Genomic DNA, 23,617 nt, shown 5'->3' on the forward strand with positions numbered 1-23,617 from the left:
GGTGTTTTCATTAACCCGGATGACTGACTGAGTCCGCTTCTAAGGGGACGATTAGTGACCAAGAGAGTAAATCCCCAAAGACATTCGTGGCCATGGATGCATCTAACTTCTGCAGAAGTACCTCAGAGTTACCACCTAGGATAATTTATGGTAACCCCAATTCCCCTAACTCCGATGACTGGGGATGACGAGTCTTTTGCCTATGGGGTGGTTGTTAACAACCTGTCCATCGGAGTTTTTGTATCATCCGTCCTCTCCCTTGATCAACCGTGAAGGTCGAATGGGTACGACGGGAGTTTCTTAACCGCCGCCCCATTCTACATGCTCTTGTCTGTTAGACCCACTCGAGCATCTTGCGTGTGGAGGCGAATTGTCACATTTATGTGATCCCAACATTGTGCTAAATGCACTCTTTGAAGTTGATACAACCTCATCATCCAAACATCGTAACACACATGGGACGTACCTGTCCAAAAGCACAGTCGTACCTTCCTAGAGGTACGACTACGATGAGAGGGCAACAATTAATGTCTTATGATTCTTTTAGTTCATACATGACATGTATTGCTCTTTGAGCAATTGGCCTGTGGAGGCCGACATTATCTCACTGATATCTATAAGGTGTTGATTGCCTACTTCAGGGTACTTCATTACCTCTCATAAAACTTATACCGTACCTGTCTTAAGGTCCGGTTACAGTAGCAATTGTCGTGGGTTTCTCTCTAGAAATGAGTCTACCTATAGAGTTTTACATTAAGCATACAATTTCAAAAGAATACGGATGAGGAACGCAAAACAGACAATCATAAGTTTAGTAATCCTACAGATAAGCATGTATGCCAAATAAACTATTTTATCACAGAATCCTTATAATTTATTTCATTCATACAAACCCTTCGTGCGACTTTCCCCTACCTCGGGATGTCGTGCAGTTGCGTGCGTCTACGGGTGTAGATGATACGAGGGTCGGGCCGCGGAGCGCGAACTGGACCCGTTGCATAAATCTGCAAGAGTGTGAATTATTCAATTATGCTAATATAATTAATGGTGTGATGAGGGCAAGGGTAGGATTAGGCGACAGGGGACCTTTGCTTCTTCCTGACCCAACAACAAATGCCAGGGGCCCCGGTCCCTGCCTGACAATAAAGCGAAGGGCAGGGACCTCGGACCCTGCCAGACAAAGCAATATATGGCAGGGGCCTCGGCCCCTACCTGACCAACAGCCAACACGGAGTGAGACCCTGACTGTCGATCGAAAAAAAGGAGAGAGGCAGCAGGGGTGTGCCCCTGTTTGTCGAGATCAGAAAAGCGACAAGGGGAGAGCCCCTGTCTGCCGACAACAGTGAGGCGGCAGAGGAAAAGCCCCTGCCGGTCGAGAACCAATAGGCGGCAGGGGGCGAGCCCCTGCGTGTCGAGAACCAAGGGCAGCAGGGGGCTATCCTCTGCCTTCCCAGAAACCAAGAGGCGGCAGGGGGCGAGCCCCTGTCTGCCCAGCAAAACAAAGGACGACAAGGGCATCGCCCCTGCCAGCCAAGATTGGAAGGCGGCAGGGGCATTATCCATGCCTGCCAAAATCCTAGAGGCAGCGGGGGCGAGCTCCTACCTGCCGGGAAACAAGGGGGCAGCAGGGGACTAGCCCTTGCCTACCGAGATCCAGGAAGCGGCAAGGGCATTGCCCCTGTGTACCGGAGATCGAGAGGCGGCAGGGGGGACTAACCCCTGCCAGAGAGAGAGACCGGGGCAGCAGGAGTCACCAACTACCTGCCGACCCCTTCGCAGGCCACAGAGGAGAGGTGGGGACAGGGGGACGACTGACCTTCTGTCGTTCGCCCGATCACCCGCAGGGGAGAGGGGGGTGTCGCAGGGGCCATTGGTCCCCTGTTGGCACTCCAGGGAACCCCCAAAGAGAAAAGGGGAAGACAAGGGCCCCGTAGGCCACTTGTCGGGCCTCCGATGGGCACCGAGGAAGTGGGAGGGCGCGGCAGGGGCTGTGCGCCGCCTGTTGGCCTCCTAGCGAACCATCAAGATAAGGGTGAAGAGGGAGGGCACGGCAGGGCCATCGGCCTCCTGTCGTGCCTTCCGGCGAGGTGACAGAGAGGGAGGTGAAGAGGGCGTACCTGGGAGGAGACCGAAGGCGGTGGCCGGCGTCGTCGATCGACGTCGGCGTGGGTCGCAACGGCGACGACGATCAGCGCTGGTGGCGTGCGCAGGGAACAAAGGAAAGGCTGGCGCGAAGAGAGCGAGGAGGAGGAAACTCGAAGGGCGGCGTGCCTCCCCTTGCCCTCCTGCAGTGCTCTTAAAGGGCTCGAGGGGCGAAATATCGGGGAAACCCCGATTGGCTTCCCTTATCGGGTCGAAGGCGCGGGTGGTTGCGGCGCACAGTGGAAAGGATTTTCTCTAAACCCTTTCTCCTGTGTCGGGTTTTAAAACCCTATCAAAAACGGGCCCGGGTCGGGTCCGGACCCGACCCGGCCCGGGTCCGATACAAATAAAATTTTTATTTTTTGAAAATGCGGGTTTTACAAATAAAATTTTCACTTGTAGGTTAAGACACTTTATTATGTCACTAAATATATCCTTGTCAAACTATTTTGTAACCATCTTTAAAATTCTTGCTACCTTTATAAAAAAAGTTCAACTAATTACAACCTTAAGAATTAGAGTTTAAATTATTCAAATGGGTCAAAAAAAATTATAATAATTTGAAAGACATATCTTAAATCACTTTTGCAAACTTAAATTAAATTATAAACTTTCTTTTTGAATGCAGTACAGGTAGACAATTTTTGTAGTTAGACTTTTATCAATATGCTCTTTGTTTAATCCGATCCATATTTCCATTGAAGTTCTGATGGGCCGATATATCCCTTTATTAATTTTGGATGATAAAAATCCCTTTGTTACTTTCAATGGGCTGATAATACTAACTGGTAAGGAGTCCGTTCATTTATGACAATCCATAATCACTTGAAGGATCTCGAGAAGTAGATAAAATCTCCCCTTGAAAGGCCGACCGCTCTAACGATCTATGTGAATGATCTATATCCCATTGACAATGTCAAATGATTAAATTAAATCTGAGGATTAAGTCGAATTGGGCCAGTAAAATCCCTATGATAAGTCTGATAGGCCAATTAACACTCCAAGGGCAGTGGTCCTAATTTTGATAAGGTTGCTAGGGGGTCAATATGCTATCCAGCCGATCAACTTGCATTTTGTGAATGGACATGATTTAAAATCACAAGTACTTTAGTTTAAATGTTTAAGAATCATACACTAAATTTTTAAAATGAGTTTTCAGTTTAAATATGATTTTCTGGATAATATAATTTTAAATGGACTCAAAGAAGATGAAATTAACTAAAATAACACGTGTGTACAGTTAAAAGAATAACCAATCCAGGAAAATTGTGGCTAAAAACTTTTCAAAACAATCTAGAAAATCAATTCAATTTGTAGTAGTACAATTTTAAATGAACTCCTACAAGATAAAGTCAAAACTAAATTGATATGTACATACAACTAAAAGAATAACAAATCCATGAAAACTGTAGCTAATTACTTTTTAAACAACAACAACTACGCCTCAATCCCAAAACAATTGGGGTCAGCGATATGAACCAAAAAGAAAATCATTATGGGTCTTTGACATGAATCCTTCTCCTCCAATCATTTCTATCCAATGCAATGTCCTCGGTGAGGTTCAAAGCATTCATATCCTTTCCTATCACCTCCATCCATGTCTTCCTAGGCCTACCTCGACCTCTTTTAACTAATATATTTTCCCATTTCTCCATCCTTCTAACTGGAGCATCATTAGGCCTTCGCCGAATATGTCCAAACCACCGTAAATGATTCTCTCTCATCTTATTTTCAATGGGTGCAACGGTTACCTTCTTACGTATCTCCTCTTCCAAATCTTATCTTTTATTGTATTTCCACACATCCATCTCAACATACGCTTCTCAACTACACTCATTTTTTGAATATGATGTCTCTTGGCAGCCCAACATTCCGTACCATGTAGTAAAGCGGGCCTAATAGTCGTCCTATAAAACTTTCCCTTCAACTGCAATGGCATTCTACGATCGCACAACACTCCAGTTGCACTTTTCCATTTCATCCACCCAACCTTTATCCTATGATTTACATCTCCATCAATTTCTCCATACTTTTGAATGATAAATCCCAAATATTGGAAACAATCATTCACTGGTATTTCTTGCTCACCAAGCTTCACTAGACTCCCATCACTACTTCGTTGCTTACTAAACCGACATTCCATGTATTGTCTTACTCTTACTCAACTTAAAACCTCTTGCTTCCAATGTCTGTCTCCATAATTCTAACTTAGCATTAACCCCAGCTCTAGACTCATCAATCAAAACAATATCATCAGCAAACAACATACACCACGACACATTTTCTTGAATTGATCTCGTAAGCTCATCCATCACTATAGCAAATAGGAAAGGGCTTAAAGCAGATCCTTGATGTAACCCGACCGTTATAGGAAAATTGGTTGTCACCCTTCCCCAAGTGCGGACATTGGTTACTACTCCTTCATACATATCTTTAATTATACTAATGTACTTGAGAGAAACATCTTTCTTCATCGTTGTCCACCAGAGAACGTCCATAGGTACTCTATCGTATGCCTTCTCCAAATCAATAAAAACCATATGCAAATCTTTGTTCCTCTCTCCATTTCTCTCAATAAGTTGTCTAAGAAGATGTATAGCTTCCATAGTTGATCTTCTATGCATAAAACCAAATTGATTCTCCGATATCATGACAACCTTCCTCAACCTAGACTCAATCACCCTCTCCCAAAGTTTCATAGTATGACTCATGAGTTTTGTACCACGATAGTTTGTGCAATCTTGTATATCACCCTTATTCTTATATAGAGGCACCAAAGTACTCTTGCTCCACTCATTAGGCATCTTATTTGTCCGCCAAATCTTGTTAAAAAGATTTGTCAATCATTCTAAACCTTTCTCTCCCAAGCATTTCCAAGCCTCGATAGGTATACCATCTGGGCCAACTGCCCTTCTTGATTTCATTTTCTTCAAAGCCTCTACAATTTCTTTCTTTTTGAATCTTGCACATGAAGTCACGATTCATCTCATGAAAAGGAATAGAGAAGTCTCCAAGATCCTGAGCATGACTTTCATTAAATAGCTTATCAAAATAATCTTTCCATCTCTCCTTAATCTCCTCATCTTTGACTAAAACCCTTTGCGTTTCATCTTTGATACATCTAACCATACCCTGATCCCTCGATTTCCTATCTCTCATCTTTGCAAGCCTATAAATATCCTTCTCGCCCTCTGTGGTATCCAACTTGTCATAAACCTCCTTATATACCTTATCCCTCGCGTTCCGAACTACTTTTTTAGCTTCCTTCTTTGCTATCATATACCTCTCCAAATTCTCATTATCACGACTCTTACTTAGATTTTTATAACATTCTCTTTTAACCTTAATAACTAATTTGACATCCTTGTTCCACCACGATGTATCCTTACCTAGCGGTGCACCGCCTTTAGACTCACCCAATACCTCCTTAGCCACCTTTCTCATGCCACCCGCTATCTTATTCCACATTGATTCTGAATCCTCCTCGAGACACCAATCAACTTCTTTAACTACCTGCTCTACAAACATTCCTTGTTTAGCTCCTTTCAGTGCCCACCACTTGATTCTAGGATCTATCCTATGTCTATCCCTTTTGCGACATTGTCTAATTCTAAGATCTAAAATTAAGACTTTATGTTGTGTAGCTACACTTTCTCCCGGTATAACCTTACAATCGATGCAACAACCCCTATCTCTTTTTCTAAGTAGGAAAAAATCTATCTGACTCGTATTAACCCCACTTTTAAATGTTACTAGGTGAGACTCCCTCTTCCTAAACTAAGTGTTTGCTAAAATCATATCATAGGACAAACCAAAATCTAAAATCCTTTTTCCACTTTTCTTTCTTTCTCCTCTACCATAGCCTCCATGGACACTCTCATCCCTACTAATGCTTACATGCCCATTAAGGTCACCGCCGATGAAAAGCCTTTCTCCATACGATATCCCTTGTACTACATCTAAATCTTCCCAAAATTGATGCTTAATGGACTCATCTAAACCTACTTGAGGTGCATAAACACTAATAATATTAATAATATCCGTATCTAATACTAATTTAATAAGTAAAATCCTATCACCCTTCCTACGAACCTCAACTACATTATTTATAAACTCACGACTCATAACAATCCCTACTCCATTCCTATTCCTATTTAATCCTGTATACCAAATCTTATATCCCCAATGTTCTATCACTTTTGCTTTCTCACCTACCCATTTGGTCTCTTGTAGACATAAAATATCAATCTTTCTCCTACACATAACATCTACTAACTATACCAACTTACTAGTTAAAGACCCTATGTTCCAAGTCGCTAACCTAATTTTATGGTCTTGGACTAACTTCTTTACTCCCACCCGTCCAACAAAGTGTGGGAACCCTTGCCTATTTGACACCACACCCGAGCGCCGGTGTGACGCGTCGCTTCCAGGTGACGACCTAGCAACCCTAGTCCATTTATCACTGCCTTCGGTCCTATAGAGTACAACGAGTCGCTCAGTAGGGAACGCCCCAATGAAATTCTCATATTTGTTCATATTCATAGGGTATGACTAAGTTTTTATGTTGGCTGTCACAGGCCTACCGCAACCCTCCTCCTTTATCCGGGCTTGGGACCGGCAGTGTATAACTAAACAGTTATACACAGGCAGAGTTAATTAAACAACATTCAAAATTTAAACAATATTCAAAATTTAATTTGAAGGAGGTTATTAGGACAAATTTAATAACGAAAAAATTTTGTGATCTATAAAAAATCTATGTTTTGAGAAAATTTACTTACTAATCACCTACTCAAGGAAAAAATTCACTTTTAAACACTCAAACAGAAGTTACTCAAAATCAGGAACTCTAACTCTAAAGATATTAACACTAAAAATAATTGCTTACATAAAACTAATTCATAACAAACTTCATTCCAGTCATCTGCTTCTCAAAATCCGACCCAGGTGCCTATGCACCTGAAAGTTTCATCCATTAGTTAGCAGCTAGCTTGAAACTTGAAACCTTATTTCCTCATGGTAGTTTTGATTTTTTTTTTCCTATGGTCAATGTTATTTAAAGTGGACAAATTGAAAATTTTAAATCTTGGGTACAAAAGGAGAAACTAAGCTAGTGATACTATAGATTCAAGTTTATTATTACACAAAACAGTTAAAATAAGAAATTGAATCCAGTTGTTTCAAGATTATTATTGAAGTGTTCTGTGGCAATGTCGGGTCTTGGTGTGCATGTAGCGGAAATAATGGAGAAATATGGCATGAGAAGCATGATTATCCTAATTGTTACCCACTTTGTCAACTATGCATCTGTTGAATAGCTGAATGATATTGATTCATCGTTTTGCTGAATAACTAGTTTGTCAGGCATCAAACTTAGTAGTCCAGGTTAAATATGACTCATGGTGCACAAGTAGATGATTAGTCTTGTTTGATGTGTATATACTATATAGTGCAAATAATTGCCTTTATCTGGCCTTTCTCATGCTATGCTTGGCGTGCATAATGCTTCTGTTAACTTCACTCAAATCTTCTCCAGAGCATAAGTTCGCTCTTACACATAAGAAACATTTTTGAAGTTGGAACAATGGATAGACTACAAGAGTACTCAGAGTACTTGAACTTGCACATTGTTGAAAAGGTAGTCATCTCGGCTGATCACAAGTAAAACTTGACTTTCAGTTTCAAGTCAAAGTTATCTTCTTTACTTGAATTTGTTTCACCGTGAGCACATTTTTGCAGGCATGTTCCTCTATCACAGCAGAGTTGGTATACGTGTACGAATTGGTTGGTTTTTGTTCCTATATTAATTGAACTTGTAGTGTTTTTGTTGCTATATTCATTTTAATCCCTGATGAACAGCATATCCACTATGGCATCCATGCAGATCTACAATTATGCTTGTAGTTGGTAATTGACTAATGTGATAATAAATATCAAAAACTATATTGCATGTACCTGTATCTGTGTCCTCCTACTTGTCTTTACAGCATTAACATTTAATTTTGGATATAAGATTTTTATGCAACATTGTTGCATGGAAAAAGATCCTAGACTAAGTAGGATTTTTGACTTATTCATAATGGGGGTAAGGGGTGATTACATGTAAATGCATATATGTAGCAAATTGGCCATTGTTGATTAGGAGCTTGTTGATTCATAACGAGGGTTTAAGGTAATTATGTGGAAAAGCTATTGTGGCCGAAGTGACAATAGCCTAAATAATGTACAACTACAAAATTATTATGATAGTCTTACCATGTCAACTATAAGCAAAAAGTATGCAATGACCATTTATAAAAATTAACAGGCCTTGCTCCAGGATGCACCTACAATAATATAGGAACCATAATGTAACACCCCAAAATCTCGACTTGTTAACTTTTGAAAGATATTTAGAAAGTCTTTCAATATTTAGAGTTTTGGTTTTGAAAGTCAGTGGAAGCAAATTTTTCCTTTTAAAGACGGACAAGTCGACAAATCTGGGTACGTTAGCATAAAACCAGCAGAAGCAAATTGGCAAAAACAATTGGAGGACCAAAAATGTGTATATATATATCTGTCAAAATTCAGTTTGTACAACTTTGGGGGTTTACCCTCATGAACAAAAGTACAAAACGGTAAACAAAAGCAGGTAACCAGGATACAGGCAGAAAGGGGTGAGATCTCGAGCCATCCTGCATCGCATCATCGACTGTCAAGAGCACCTACTCGTCACCTGCCCATAAAACGGGTCAGTTTCAAAAAAAAACTACTAGGTGCACAAAGAAAGACAATAAAGAACAAAGTACTAAAGCAGAGCAGAATAAGCAACTATAGCAATCCCATTGACTCTATAGGCAAAGAGTAACTAAATATAACAAAGTAACTCAACAAATTAGTCCAACATAATATGCAAAGTAACTGAATAAGTTATTCATAGCAGAGCTCACAATGCATGTAATTATCAATAAATTCAGACAAGTAATTAAATATAGAGAGTAGCCATATACAATAACAGTCAATTCCTCAGAAGTCTACAACTAATTTAAAGTGTGTGCAAGTTATTTATAGTTTTGATATTAATTGGTCATGCGGGTACGCCCATAACACGAAATATAGAAACAACCGAGACCGGTCCGGGGGTTTATTATGCTATGTGTTTTATGATACCCTGGATAACTGACTGAGTCCGCTCCTAAGGGGATGACCAGTGGCCGAGAGAGTAAGTCTCCAAAGGCGTGTGTGTCCCATGGATGCATCCAACTGTAAGCTACCTTTTGTAGCCCATTTTCCCTAACTCCGATGACTGAGGAAGCTGGGTCTTTTACCCGTAGAGTGGTCATTAACGACCTGTCCATCGGAGTTTTGTACCATCCATCCTCTCTTAATGAACCGTGGGAGGCGAATGGGCACGGCGGGGGTTTCTTAACCGCCGCCTCATTCTATATACTCTTGTCTATTAGACCCACATGCGCATCTAACCTGTGAAGGCACATCATCACATTTTATGCGGTTCCAACAAATATGCTCATCGTATGTTTCGAGATTTCATCAACCTCTCATACTACCCATCGTAGTGCAACATTCTGTCCTTTTCTAAAGGCACGACTACGATGGTAGGCATGGGTATCTCAAAGGATAACCCAACACATCACCTGACAAAGTAATTTATTATGTGCTCAGAGTGTACAACGAAATCATACAAGGCTTAGGATCTCCGTGGATCCCCATGTACCTCCCAAGTGTCTCGATTCGGGGTAACGCTAACTGCATCTAGCAGTGTATCGAGAAAGGCTAGCTTAGCCAACTCGAAATGGCGAGGTTTCGTATAGAAGAAATCCCTTTTTTGAGACTAAAGTGCCAGTACACGATTTTGCATCTTTCGAAAAGAGCAAGAATCGGCACGCGCACTTGCACGCTCTGCGAGGCTTGCAATAGCAGGGTCACATGAGGCAAGGCCTCGCTCTGGGTGTGGTAGCTCAGAAAGGAACCGTAGCATGCAATAGCAAAAATGGATGTGAAGGCAGAAGCGTAAGCGCACAAAGAATTCATCAAATGCCAACACTGTAAAGTAAATAATCTTTCCATTTACGTATTCTAGCATTTTGTTCATTTCTAGCCTTTTTGCGCGACTTGCCCTTACCTTGAGGGGTTGCAGTCTTGCGTACGCTTGCGGGTGTAGGTACGAATGGTATCGGGCCACGAGGCATGAGCGTGCTCCATCACGAAAACTATGAAAAGAAAAAGATAATAAGTGGTTGATAGTTCACAAAAAAGGAATGCGTAACAAGGGCGATGCAAGGGTCGACTTCCAAGACGAGCCTGACCCTGCAAGAGTGCATGACAAGGGGCAGTGGCAGGGGCTTGGCCCCTGCCCACTTATGCAAGAAAATGGCAGGGGCTCAGCCTCTGCCGAAGAAGTCGAACATGTGGCAAGACTGCCCTGTTTGCTGAGAGCACGAGCGGTAGGGGCAAAAGCCCCTGCTTGCCAAACATAGCAAATGGCAGGGGCCAAGGCCCCTGCCTAGCAAACATTATGAAATGCAGTGGCTGAAGCCCCTGCTTGACAAAAAGTGGATGGCAGGGACCGAAGCCCTTGCCTGATAAACATAGAGGATGGCAGGGACCGAGGCCCCTGCCCGATACACAGAGAATGTCAGGGGCTGAGGCCCCTACCCGATATACAGGGAATGGCAGGGGTCGAGGTCTCCCCCGTTCCCCTCTCTCCTCTCTCTCTGTTGTTCGGGCATGGAGGGAGCTTGCTCCCTGCCTCTGCCACTGCCTGCAGTCTGCAGCCTATAAGGCCCAAGCGAGAGGGCCTTTGTTGTTTCAGCAGACAGGGAGCCGAGGGCCCCCTGCCTCTGCTACTCTTCTGTAGGGAGCCGAGGGCTTCTGCTGCTCTTCTGCAGGGAGCTGAGCTCCCTGCCTAGCCGTGTATCGGGATCCGGTCCGACGACCATTACGGGTCTCACCGGACCTGCTTGTTATTTTTTATCATGCCATACTAACGCTTTTACCCTCGCATGTTGCACGACGGAGTCGATCGCCCCCTCTGTGGCTTGAGCCCATTCGCACTTACGCTCGCCAGCGTACGCAGACCCGTAACCCCTCAAGGTAGGGGAATGTTGCGTGAAAGGACAATGAACAGATGAATGCTGAAATAAGAAAAGATAATTAAAAATGGAAAGAAAGAGACAATTATATGTGTATACATATAACAATATATGCATGTCTTTTAACTCAAGGACGCGATTTTGCGATCCTTGTCCTCTTTACTTTCCCTGCACTTTACTTCTCTGTTGTCGCTGTGCTATATGTGCCTAGGCTTTTACTTTCTGCTTTTGATTTTAGTACTTTTCTTTCTGCTACCCTGCGCTTTATGCGCCATGGCTTTTTACTTTCTTGTCTTTACTTTGCCATATTAAGCCTTTTCCTATTTGCTATAGTGATGGATGAGCTTACGAGATCAATTCAAGAAAATGTGTCATGGTGTATGTTGTTTGTTGATGATATTGTTTTGATTGATGAGTCTAGAGCTGGGATTAATGCTAAGTTAGAATTATGGAGACAAACATTGGAAGCAAGAGGTTTTAAGTTGAGTAAGAGTAAGACAATATATGAAATGTCGGTTTAGTAAGCAACAAATTAGTGATGGAAGTGTAGTGAAGCTTGGTAAGCAAGAAATACCAGTGAATGACTGTTTCAAATATTTGGGATCTATCATTCAAAAGTATGGAGAAATTGATGGAGATGTAAATCATAGGATAAAGGTTGAGTAGATGAAATGAAAATGTGCAACTGGAGTGTTGTGCGATCGTAGAATGCCATTGCGATTGAAGGGAAAGTTTTATAGGACGACAATTAGGCCCGCCTTACTATATGGTACAGAATGTTGGGTTGCCAAGAGACATCATATTAAAAAAAATGAGTGTAGTTGAGATGCATATGCTTAGATGGATGTGTGGAAATACAATAAAAGATAAGATTCAAAACGAGGAGATATGTAAGAAGGTCAACGTTGTATCCATTGAAAATAAGATGAGAGAGAATCGTTTACGGTGGTTTGGATATATTCGGCGAAGGCCTAATGATGCTCTAGTTAGAAGGATGGAGAAATGGGAAAATATATTAGTTAAAAGAGGTCGGGGTAGGCCTAAGAAGACTTGGATGGAGATGATAGGAAAGGATATGAATGCTTTGAACCTCACCGAGGACATGGCATTGGATAAAAATGATTGGAGGAGAAGGATTCATGTGGAAGACCCAGAATGATTTTTTTTTTGTTCATATCGCCGACCCCAATTTTTTGGGATGAAGGCGTAGTTGTTGTCTTTACTTTGCCGCAGCGCTTTATATGCTCAAGATCTTGTTTCACATTTACTTTCTGTCTTTTAATTTCTGTACTTTCCTTTTTGTTGCCCCGCGCTTTATGCGCCATGACTTTTACGTTTTGTCTTTTTTAATTTCTACACTTTCTTTTCTATTGCCCTGCATTTTATGCGCCAAGGCTTTTCTTTCTGTCCTTTTTGGTTTGTACGTTGTTGATGCACTTTTACTTTGTGTATTACTTGCTTGTATATCTGGTTGGCCAAGGTACGATTTGGTACCTCGTGCATTGCCTTGAGTATTCATGTACTTGCTCGGTTGATTAGCTGAAGTATGGTTTCGTACTTTGTGCATTGCCTTATGTATTTATTTACTTGATTATATGGTTGTTTAGCTGAGATATGGTTTCGTACCTCGTGCACTGCCTTGCGTGTTCACTTGCTTATATGACTTTTTAGCCGAGGTATGGTTTCGTACCTTGTGCATTTGCTTACGAGGTTTTGTGCTCGACACATAGTTTTGCACTTTGAGGATCGATCACACCTTATGTCATACTATATTGTGTACGAGCTTGCTTTTTGTTGACTTACACTTAAGTGCAACCTTGAGCGTAATTTATGTCATTCATTTGTTTTAAAAGACGATATACACTTATGCATATCGGTTCTCCAAAAAGGATGAGTTTTAGGCACCAACCTATTTTCGAAATGTATAGTTTTATGAAGAAGATTAAGGAAACAAGTAAAATATGCATGTTCTAATACATAGCAAAATTATGCATGATTTATGTGCAATGCATGAATACTTGATTATCTTTCATTAGAGTTTTGTCTTTCTATGTCCTTGCCCTATTAAATGCATACAATTTAAGTTTCTTTTTTTAATTAATTACCGTTGCCTGTGGATACGCCAAACGGGTAAAATTTCTGAGGTCAAGTTAGGTTCCCAGAGTAGTTTAACACACAATTTGTATTTTATTACTAGGTTCTAAACTTAGCCCTCGACTGATATCAGGAAACAACACCATCTATCGGAACATTAGACCTCCACATCTAATGTCAGGGACACCAGGGACACCCACGCCCATAAGTGCCACTTTTTTGGTACCAAAACAATAACTGTGTCAAAACACACCACCCCCAGGTCAAGTGACGAACTCTCCTCAAAACCGTGTCTAGGAGAAGGAACCTCAATATCGGGTTAAGGGGACAAAAGTAAAGCCCACAGAGTTTTTGTATACTCACAGTCTCCCCAAGATCGGATCTCTAGGATCCCCATTCTCCAGATGGGAGATCCCAAAATGTATATTACACTGTTCTTGTTCATTATCTTTTTATTAAAAGCCAATTATTGAGTTTTGCAATTCAGCATGCAGAAACAAGGCAAAAGCTCGCATCTACCCCTGCGAGAACCATCACGAGACTCCCGCTCCTGGAAACACATAGAACACTGCAATAAAAATAAATATAATTTTCACGATGCATTTAAAAAAATTAAAGAAAGAGCAAACCTATAATACTCAGAAAATTTAAGCGATTCTATATGATTTGGGCTTAGGATCCATTACCTGGATCCATAAGAAACCTGCAAATATGTATTAAAGTATATATAATAAATAACTAATATTAATTATTGTAAGAAAAATATTAATTAAAGTTGGGTACGATGGGTCGAATCCACAGTTGGACCCAAATAGATCCAACTATGGATCTGTCGATCCATTCATTTTCCGACCCGGATCCATGCTAGAGGTGGATCCAACATCGCGGGTCACGGTTCGGACCCAGACCCGGGCGACAGTTCTTTGAAAACCCGTAAACAAGAATCGTGCCTGGGGCACGATTCTTGCAAAGATCGTAGAAGGGGGGGGGGTTGGCTCATTATAAAGGGGATGGAGAGGGGTTTCACCCTCTTCATTCTACTCTCTCTCTCTCTTTTCTCTGTCGTTCGACCCCCTGAACCTCTCCCTTTACCTCCCTCTCTATCGCCTTTCGCACGTAGGCATTGGCACCGTCGTCGGCAAGCCTCCCGACCACCTGCTGCAAGCCATCGACGACCCTTTTTTTTTCAACACCGACAACCTCCCTGCTCCCGATCTTGGTTGTCACGGCAGCACCCTCAGAGTTCGGCCGAGCATTTCTCGCACAACCAACATCAACCACATCATTCTCCTCCTCCAATCGTCGGAGCAAGTAGAGTTTCTGTACTTTTTCTTTCAGGTCGATCATGGTCTTGCGTGAGGTGTGGGTTGTCCGAAAACCCCAAATCGGACGGTTTGCAGGGAGGGGTATCCTTCGAGCTCTATAAATCTGTTAACTGTGATTGATGATATTGCAAAAACTTGAAGGATTTGTCAGAAAAATGATACTTGAGATTCTTCTTGTACACGAATCCAGATTGAACTTGATTTGCTACCTAATAAAATGGAATTTGCACTGGCTGGTCCTCAAGGAATCTTTAGGAAAAAAAATGGATTTCTCTTGAACAATTGCCTCCTAGATCCAGTTTCTTGTTTGTTGTGGATTGAATCAGTTTGTGTTTGGGTCGGTCAAGGGGGGGGGGGACCCCGATTCTTTTCTCATGTGTCCGAGCGTTTCAATATGATTCTTGGGTGCCGGAAAACCCAGATTTGTGAGCCGGGGTTTCTGGTGGTGGTGACATTCGAGTTGAGGGGGGGGGGGGTTGTTGGATGTATCGAGTAACCCCAGATTTGGGGAATTTGGTAGTCACGAAGTACAAGCCTAGGTTTACTACGTTTGATCTTTAGGTTGTGTTGGGGATCGAGCGTGGTGTGTGTGGGGGGTTGTACAAAAATGAGTTTATGTGATACCTCAAACTAAAGTATGATTCTATGTTTTAAATGTTTAGGCATCGTCCATCAAGTTTGGGGTAGGTTGTTGTTTACCTGTGATTTTCTGAGTGTGATGTGAACATTTTTCTTTTCTTCGTAAATATATTAGCATCCTGAATGTACTTCACAAATTCCAAATTCTTGCATATAATATGGCACTCAAATAGTTGCATGAAACACAATATTGCAAGATCTTGTCATTTTCCTGATATTATGCTGTGGTGTACCTCGGGCAGCAGACATTGCACTAAATCATGCATCTATTCATATACAAACATGGAAAATTCAGGATTTGTGGCATATCGTGCTATGGTAGAATTCTTGTGTGAAGTTCTTCTTAAGGCTAAAACGAATTGCTTATTGTATAGGTTGTAGGGTAGCTAAATTATTAGCAGTTTTTTGGTTCATGTGGTTGAATGGATATGGCTCTTTCTTTGTTTTCCTACGTAACACAACATGTTATTGGATACTTATTTAGTTTGTAAAGTACAATAAATGGCTGAACAAATAGTTATTGTACAAGCTGTATATTAGCTGAACTGAAACGTTAAAGAATACTTAGTTCAATTGGCTGAACAAAGTCTAGTTGGTTTTATTGTTTTCTTGCGTAACTCAGCATGCAATATGGTACTTAATTATTCAGTAAAAATACATTGTAAAGACTGAGTGATCTAATGATACATAGTCATCACTTCTCTTGTACACTGAATTTTCTGTGTTTGTATAACTGAAATAGGTAGAATGGGTTCATAGGTTCTATTATTTTCGGCCTGGATTCCACATAAAATTGCAAGTTCTATTACATTTCAACTTCTATTTAGATCAGGAGTTGTACATCAGTGAAGTCAATGGAATCATAAACTAATGATCGAACATATTCATTAGCTGCTTTTTTGTCAGAAAATGTATGATTTGAATTGCTTGTATGCAACATGTTAATTGCGTTCGAGAAATGAGGTTGTTATACTGGTTTCAAATATATGATGGTGCACTTAGTGACATATGGATAAATGCCTTTCCGTGAGGCAGTCATTGGGGAAAACTTTGCCTAGCAGACAATATGGTTTGATTACCCGATGCGGGTATTTGGGCTATTAGCCTGGGTGTTATGGCAATAAAAATGATGAAAACTTAATCATAAATGTTGTGTGACCAACTAGTTTAAAGGTACCGGGGTCTTGGTACTTGACAGTTTAAAGGTACCGAAGCATTAAGAATAATGATCATAACACTGATAATAAACTTAAATTTAATTTCTGTTGCCTGACTGGTTTAAAGGTACCCGGGGCTTGTGTGCTTGACTGGTTTAAAGGTACCGGAGCACTTGGAGTGGGTTTATGCAATCAATATGACAAAGGATTGAGATTGTTCTATACACCTTGGTAAAATGACTAAGGTTGGGAATTCTACTGCTGTGGTAGTAGAAGGAAGTTGGGGAAATGCCTTGTACTTCGGGAAATTAATTAAATGAAAATATTAATCCACTCAGATTCGGGCGTACCTTTGAGAGGGTAGGTGGTACAAAACTCTGGGGACATGTGTTTAACTGTTTCGAGCTAAAGTGACTCGTTGGTTCCCAGTCCTCGGAGTTCGGGGGGACCTGGACTACCAATATGTCCTAGGTGGTTGCTCTTTGTTCTTCTGCAGAAGTTAGGGATGCATCCTGTTTTGGTTTGGCCTTTGGGAGGCTCTCTCGGTCACTGACCGCTCTCTTAAGAGTTTAAGTCTCAGTTAGAATGTTCGGGTTAATAAAATACCCTTAAATAATATACAGTTAGAATGTTCTGAGATGGTTGCCTTGACCCGTGTGTACCCGCGGGATAAGATAATATAAACACTATTTAGAACAGTTAGGTATCACAGTGAGTGAAGTTACTAGAGAGACAATTTTATAATCTTTCACCATGTTTTATATTTTGAGCCTGTGATAAAACGAAATTCTGAAATGTGTAGATATGAGATAATTGAATTCATAATGTGATTGTTACATGAATGTTATGCATGTTACTGTTATTGCTCTTGCAGAATATGCCTTATTTGCTTAATGCCTTACCGGCTACATTATTGTTTTGGTTGCATAACTGCTTACTTGCTCATGTACATGACTGTTTCTATTGTTGCATAATTGCTTACTTGTTCATGTACATGACTATTGTTGTTGTTGCATAATTGCTTACTTGCTCATGTACATGATTGTTGTTATTGTTGCATAATCTGCTTACTTCCTTATGTATATGCTGAAAATCACACAGGACACTCACATCACATACTAGATTCATGATATACCTGCATTAAAAGTTACAGATTTCCTACTTAGACAGTTATAGTCTAATTCCTATAATTTTACTATTTTTCAGGAGAATAATAGCATTTACGAGCGACTGCAGGATGATGCATCAGATCGAGATTTGGATTTACTGTTCCCGGGATCGCTTGGGTTTATTGTGATTTAATTGTTTATATCATTTAAAACTCTAACGTTAATTTTCATTGATAATGAAATGGAATAAATGTTTTGGGTCTTCACTCCAGTACAATGTTTCGAACTGCTTAACCTTATAGTATTTCTTGTTTTCGCTATTATATATATATATATATATATATATATATATATCCTTAAAAATATGGGTTAAAATTTCGGGGCGTTACAAAACCAAAGCTCAAGGCTCTCCAGGCCTTGATGATTCATTCAGACCATCGATGCATCGTACGCAAAAACCATAACAACTTGCAATATATTCAATGATGCCAACATGCTTCCAAATGCATATTTATATATGTCAATTTAATCATGTATATGATATGTCACATTCATATGCATGTGTTTGTTATTCATGTGCATGTGCCTTTACGAAATCATTCCACGTACATGTATTCACTCATAAATCATCTCAATTGGGACAAGTGAACAACTCATGCATTTATGTACATGCGAAACACACATCAATGCATGCATGCAAATGCATTTAAAACAAACTTCATATAGTATGATGCTTAAGCACTGGTTGAGCCAAAAATCTGTGCATGCGTGCAAACCACCTTTACACCGATTAAACCTACGTAATTAGGTTGAGCAGTCCTGACTAGCATACTCGAAACGAGATACACCATAGAACCACTGTATGAACCTACAGATCATGCTTCTTAATAGGGACTAAACAGTAGCAGGGAAATCATATTCCATTAAGTTTATCAAAAAAATATTACCAACTAGCTTCACCTGATAAAAATACCCCCTTTGTATCCATATGCAAACCCCCTTCATAAAAAAAAATTTGAAACCCCCAAATCGTAGATTTGAGGTTTTCGGTTTAGGGTTAATAGAAACCCTTTTTCCCCACTTTTTTTTTGTGAATGCACATTTCACACTCGACTCACGCTACACCCTAACGAAAAAGTCAGTACCACCTACCTCGTCTGACGTTCTGAAGGTGGCTGTTGCGATTTGGATGCAGTCGCGCTCCCTTCGTCACAGCGAGAGGAGGCTGACGTCGTCAACACCGCCGCACGCAGAGGAGAGGTCCAAAAGGAGGAGACAGAGGGTGTACCAAAGAGAGTCGATGTCGAGGCCTTATCGCTTGCAGGGAAAGAGGAGGAGAGAGAGAGAGATCAAGAGGGAGATGAGTGAGAAGGAGGGAGTCGCAGGCATGAGGGTCCTCTCCTCTCCTCTTGCGACTACTTGAAGGCTCGGGGGAGCCCGATTCAGGAAACCTTGAAGGGGTTTACTTTCTCAGCGTAAGGGGAGGCGACGGGGGTTTGAAACGTGCAAGGGTTTTAACCCTCGCATTCGCATTTCATAACCCTAATGGGTTTCGGGTTGGGTTCAGACCCGACCCGAGTTCGATAATTTTATACTTTTTTTTTTGTAACTCGCCTCATTACACAAGGCGCGACTTGGGTCCGGGTTCGGGTCCAAGCTTTAGCGTGGATCCGCGGTTTGCCCGCGGTTTGGATCCGTAGGTCTCGCGGTGTGGATCCGTAGGTTTGATCCAAATGGATCCACCTGTGGGTCTATTAGAATATGGATTGGATATGGATCCGATAAAGGATCCATATCCATTCACGAGTTCTGTTTTGTATTTTAATGTAACATGTGCAACTAATGAAGGGCACCTTTGTCATTATAAAATGATTGTAACCCTATTAAGCCTAATGAAGTATTACCACAGCTAACAAGTTAATTGTGGTTGCCGATTTCTGAAAGCTCCCTCCTTCCCTTCATCCTTTCTCGTGCTTGCAGCAGAACATGTCTGTTCATAGGTAAAATTAACATGGTATCAGAGCAGAGGATCCTCTGGGCGTGAAGGGTTCTGCTCAGTCGACGTGAAGATCGAGTTCTCCTTACCGTCAACGAGCCACGAAACTTCTGCTGCATGACAGACTTGCTCAGTCGATATAAAAGTCGACTTCTCCTTGCTGCCAACAGGTCTCTTTGCTGCTTTTATTTCCTTTCTGTCCCCATTTTCTGTTGTATTCTTCTTACTCTTTATCTTCAGTTGCTTTGGACTTCTGTCACAGATCTGAAAATCTCTTTGCTGCCTTTTATTTCCTTCCTGTCCCCATTTTTTGCTGTATTCTTCTTACTCTTTATCTTCAACTGCTTTGGACTTCTGTCACGGATCTGAATTTTTTTTTTTTAGATCTGCTATCTGTTTCATCTTGGTTTATTCTTATACTGCCTTTATTTCTCTTTGCTGAACCTCTCTGTCGCAGATTTGAAATATATTCAGACCTGAGACATATTCTTTGTTGCTTCTTTCCTTTCCTGCAAAAGTCGAGTTCACCTTTAGTTTCATAAACCCAAGTCCCTGCCCGAGTGAATCTGGTTCCACTCTTTCCTACGAAAGACCAGATTGTCGTTACTGCAATATGGATTTTGCCTGTCATGCCTATTCTAAAACATTCTTTCATTTCTGTTTCTTGCCCTAAAATTTTCTTTGCTTCTGTATGTCACGTTAGTGATCTGATTTCACTCTCACTTGCCAAAGACCAGATTGTCGTTACTGCTGCCTTATCGTATTCTGTCACGCCTGTCCCAACATATTCTGTCATAACTGTCAGTTTATGATAAAACAGGCCAGCTTCAGCCACTAGTGTTTTTTTCGTTTCCATTCCTGTCAACAAATCTTCAAATGGACTCTTCCGCCAATTCGGGTCTCTCTTGCAGTTTCTTGGGGCAATTAGTTTCAGAAAAGCTAACCACCAACAACTATCTGACTTGGAAAAGGCAGATTGCTCCTTTTATTTGGAGCCAAGATCTTTCAAGCCACTTGGATGGATCCACTCCAATGCCTCCAAAATTTTTCACAACTGAAGACAAAGATGATGGAGGATTGCCGAATATTATTCGCAATCCTACATTTGTTACTTGGATGAAGCACGATCAGGCCCTCATCGCGTACATCACTTTCACATTGTCACAAGAAGTCTTGATTTCCATTCATGATGATTGCACATCTAAAGTTTTGTGGGAGGCTTTAGCTCAGACCTACTCTCAGATATCAGAGGCTAAATTGTTGTTTCTTTAACATGAATTTCAAATGTTAAAAAATGGTACAATAAGCATTATTAAATTCTTGAATCAAGTCAAAAGCATCACAGATCAATTAGCTATGGTTGGGTATCTAGTGTCAGATAAAGAAAAGGTGTAGCAGACACTAAATGCACTGGGTTCAGAATATCATGTTCTTGTTACATCCTTATTGTGCTTGCCTACGTTGCTTAGTTTTGAGGAATTATGCGCCAAACTCTTTCAGTATGAGATGACACTGAAAAGCATGTCTGAAGCTTCAACGAGACCATCATCTACGCATGAGGTTCTTGCCACAGGGATGATAGCTGATTGTGCACGAGGGGGACGTGGCAGAGGCAAGGGAAATCCAATCTAGGTTGGACGTGGGTTACTAACTACACCACCAAATTCCACTGCTAGTTTTTCAAGGAATGTTCCCACATGCTATCAGTGTAACAAACGAGGTCACATCAAAGCTAATTGCTGGTTCAACCCACAAAATCAGAATAGAATGCAAAACACTAGAAATGTTGGTACATCAGGAACTGCAGGTACATTTCGAGTCAGTGATGATGCTAAGGATCTTCTACTATCTGCAATGGCCAACTTGAATCTGAAGCAAAATGATGATGGAATATGGTATGTTGACTCTGGGGCAGCAACCCATGTGACTGGCAATGCAAGTAAGTTCTCTACTTTGACTCCCTATTTTGGAAAATCTAATATTGTAACTGGAGATGAGACTCACCACCCTATTTCAATCATAGGCAACGTCCTCATTCCTTTGTCTGAGTCATCTATCTTTTTATCTGATGTTGTTCATGCACCAAATATAAAGAAAAATAGTCTCTGTCTTTAAACTTGTTGATTCTACCAATTCATCTGTGGAATTTACTCCTACTTCTGTCTTTGTCAAGGATCTTCAAACGAAGGAGATGTTCGCTAAAGGAGAGCGACGTTGAGACATGTATATCTTTAATGAAGATCCAGCCTCCAGTATCATGAAGCTCAAGTCTGATGTCGTCTCTAAAAGCGTCCTAAGTACATCCAAATGCAATAAGTCAGATCTCTGGCATTCTCGTCTTGGTCATTGTTGTAACGCCCCGAAATTTTAACCCAAAATTTGAAGATTTTTTTTTTTTACAACGAGAACAAGAAATAAAATAAGGTTAAACATTTCGAGACATTACGGTGGAGAGAAAACCCAACACCTTTATTTCATTTCAATATCAATGAAAATCATCAGAGTTAAAATCATAAAAGGAACCCAAGCGATCCCTGGAACAATAAATCCAAAAATCTCGATCCAATGCCTCATCCCGCAGCCGCTCATAAACCCTATTCTTTACCTGAAAAATAGTAAATTGATTGGAATTAGACTACCACGTCTAAGTAGGAAAACTGTAACTCTTAATGCAGGTATATCATGAGTCCAGTATGAGATGTGGGTGTCATAGGTGATTTTTAACATATACATAAGCAAGTAAGCAACAACAGAAATCAACAGTCATATACAGGAGCAGGTAAACAATTATGCAATAACAATAACTGAGCAGGTAAGGCATAGTATGCAACATTAATAAGCAAGTGAGGTAGGCGATGCAACAGCAATAACAATAACATGCATAACTTTCATGTAATAGTTCAATCACCTCGTATTTACCCATTTCAGGATTTCAGATCATTACAATTTCACAATATAGAGCATACTGAAAAATATGCAAATGTCTCTTTAATGACTCCATCACAGTGATACCTAACTGTTCTAATTGATGTTTATCTTTTCTTATCCCACGGGTACACGTGGGCCAAGGCAACCATCTCAGAAGAAAACGTTCGGGGGTATATTATTCAAGGGTATTTTATTAACCCGAACATTTTAACTAAGTCTGAAATCCCAAGGGAGCGGCCAGTGACCGAGAGAAACTCCCAAAGGCCAAAAACCAAAACAGGATGCATCCTAACTTCTGCAGAAGAACAAAGAGCTACCACCTAGGACATATTGGTAGTCTGGGTCCCCCAACTCCGAGGACTGAGGACCATCGAGTCACTTTAGCTCGAAACAGTAAAACACATGTCCCCGGAGTTTTGTACCACCTTCCCTCTCCAAGGTAAGCCCGAATCTGAGTGGTTTAATCTTTTCATTTAATTATGTTCCCGAAGTATGGGGCATTTCTCCAACTTCCTTCTACTATCATAGCAGTAGAATTCCCAACCTTAGTCATTTTACCAAGGTGTATAAACCAGTCCCAATCCTTTGTCATATTGATTGCATAACCCACCCAAAGTGCTCCGGTGCCTTTAAACCAGTCAAGCACGAATGCCCCGGTGCCTTTAAACCAGTCGGGCAACAATATTATGTTTTCTTTTTCATGTGGATTCATATCATAACTTCGATGGTTTATGCATGACCCTCAATACACTGGCCTGACATTCATATGTCCATAACAAACCGACCCATAGGTTCGGTTATCAAATCATCATTCATCATCATTATTATGATTTATTTATTCTTTAATAGCAAATTGCCACAACACCTTCATATATAAAAAGGGTGGCATGTATTAAAAGCTCTGCCAACAAGCAAAGACACTATTGGTGTCTTTTATTGAGCAAGCAGGGTAATCTTAGAGATTTGGTAATACAACTATATACTTTTTTTTCCAATCACCTTCTCATTTAAACATTCCACAAGATATACAGCTTAGTTGGCATTTGATACTTTCAGCAAATATGTAGTGTTAGGAAATAGTACTTCAGAAAAATATACAGTTTAGCATGCATATGAACATTGGGGGATAAGC

At 40.9% G+C, this 23,617-nt stretch overlaps 1 protein-coding gene across 1 annotated transcript in view; it reads left to right on the plus strand.

Annotated features, from left to right (window-relative positions):
* Positions 1-23,617, plus strand: part of MSH5 (MUTS-homolog 5) — a 226,713-nt gene that overhangs the window by 43,260 nt on the left and 159,836 nt on the right. The window contains exons 14-15 of the mRNA XM_089980394.1: positions 7,682-7,783; positions 7,885-7,929. Coding sequence (XP_089836520.1) covers positions 7,682-7,783; positions 7,885-7,929 — 147 coding nt within the window. The remainder of the gene's footprint in view (positions 1-7,681; positions 7,784-7,884; positions 7,930-23,617) is intronic.

Source organism: Nuphar pumila, chromosome 11 (genome assembly GCF_984573655.1).
Source record: "Nuphar pumila chromosome 11, dmNupPumi1.hap1.1, whole genome shotgun sequence".
Taxonomy (NCBI): Eukaryota; Viridiplantae; Streptophyta; class Magnoliopsida; order Nymphaeales; family Nymphaeaceae; genus Nuphar; species Nuphar pumila.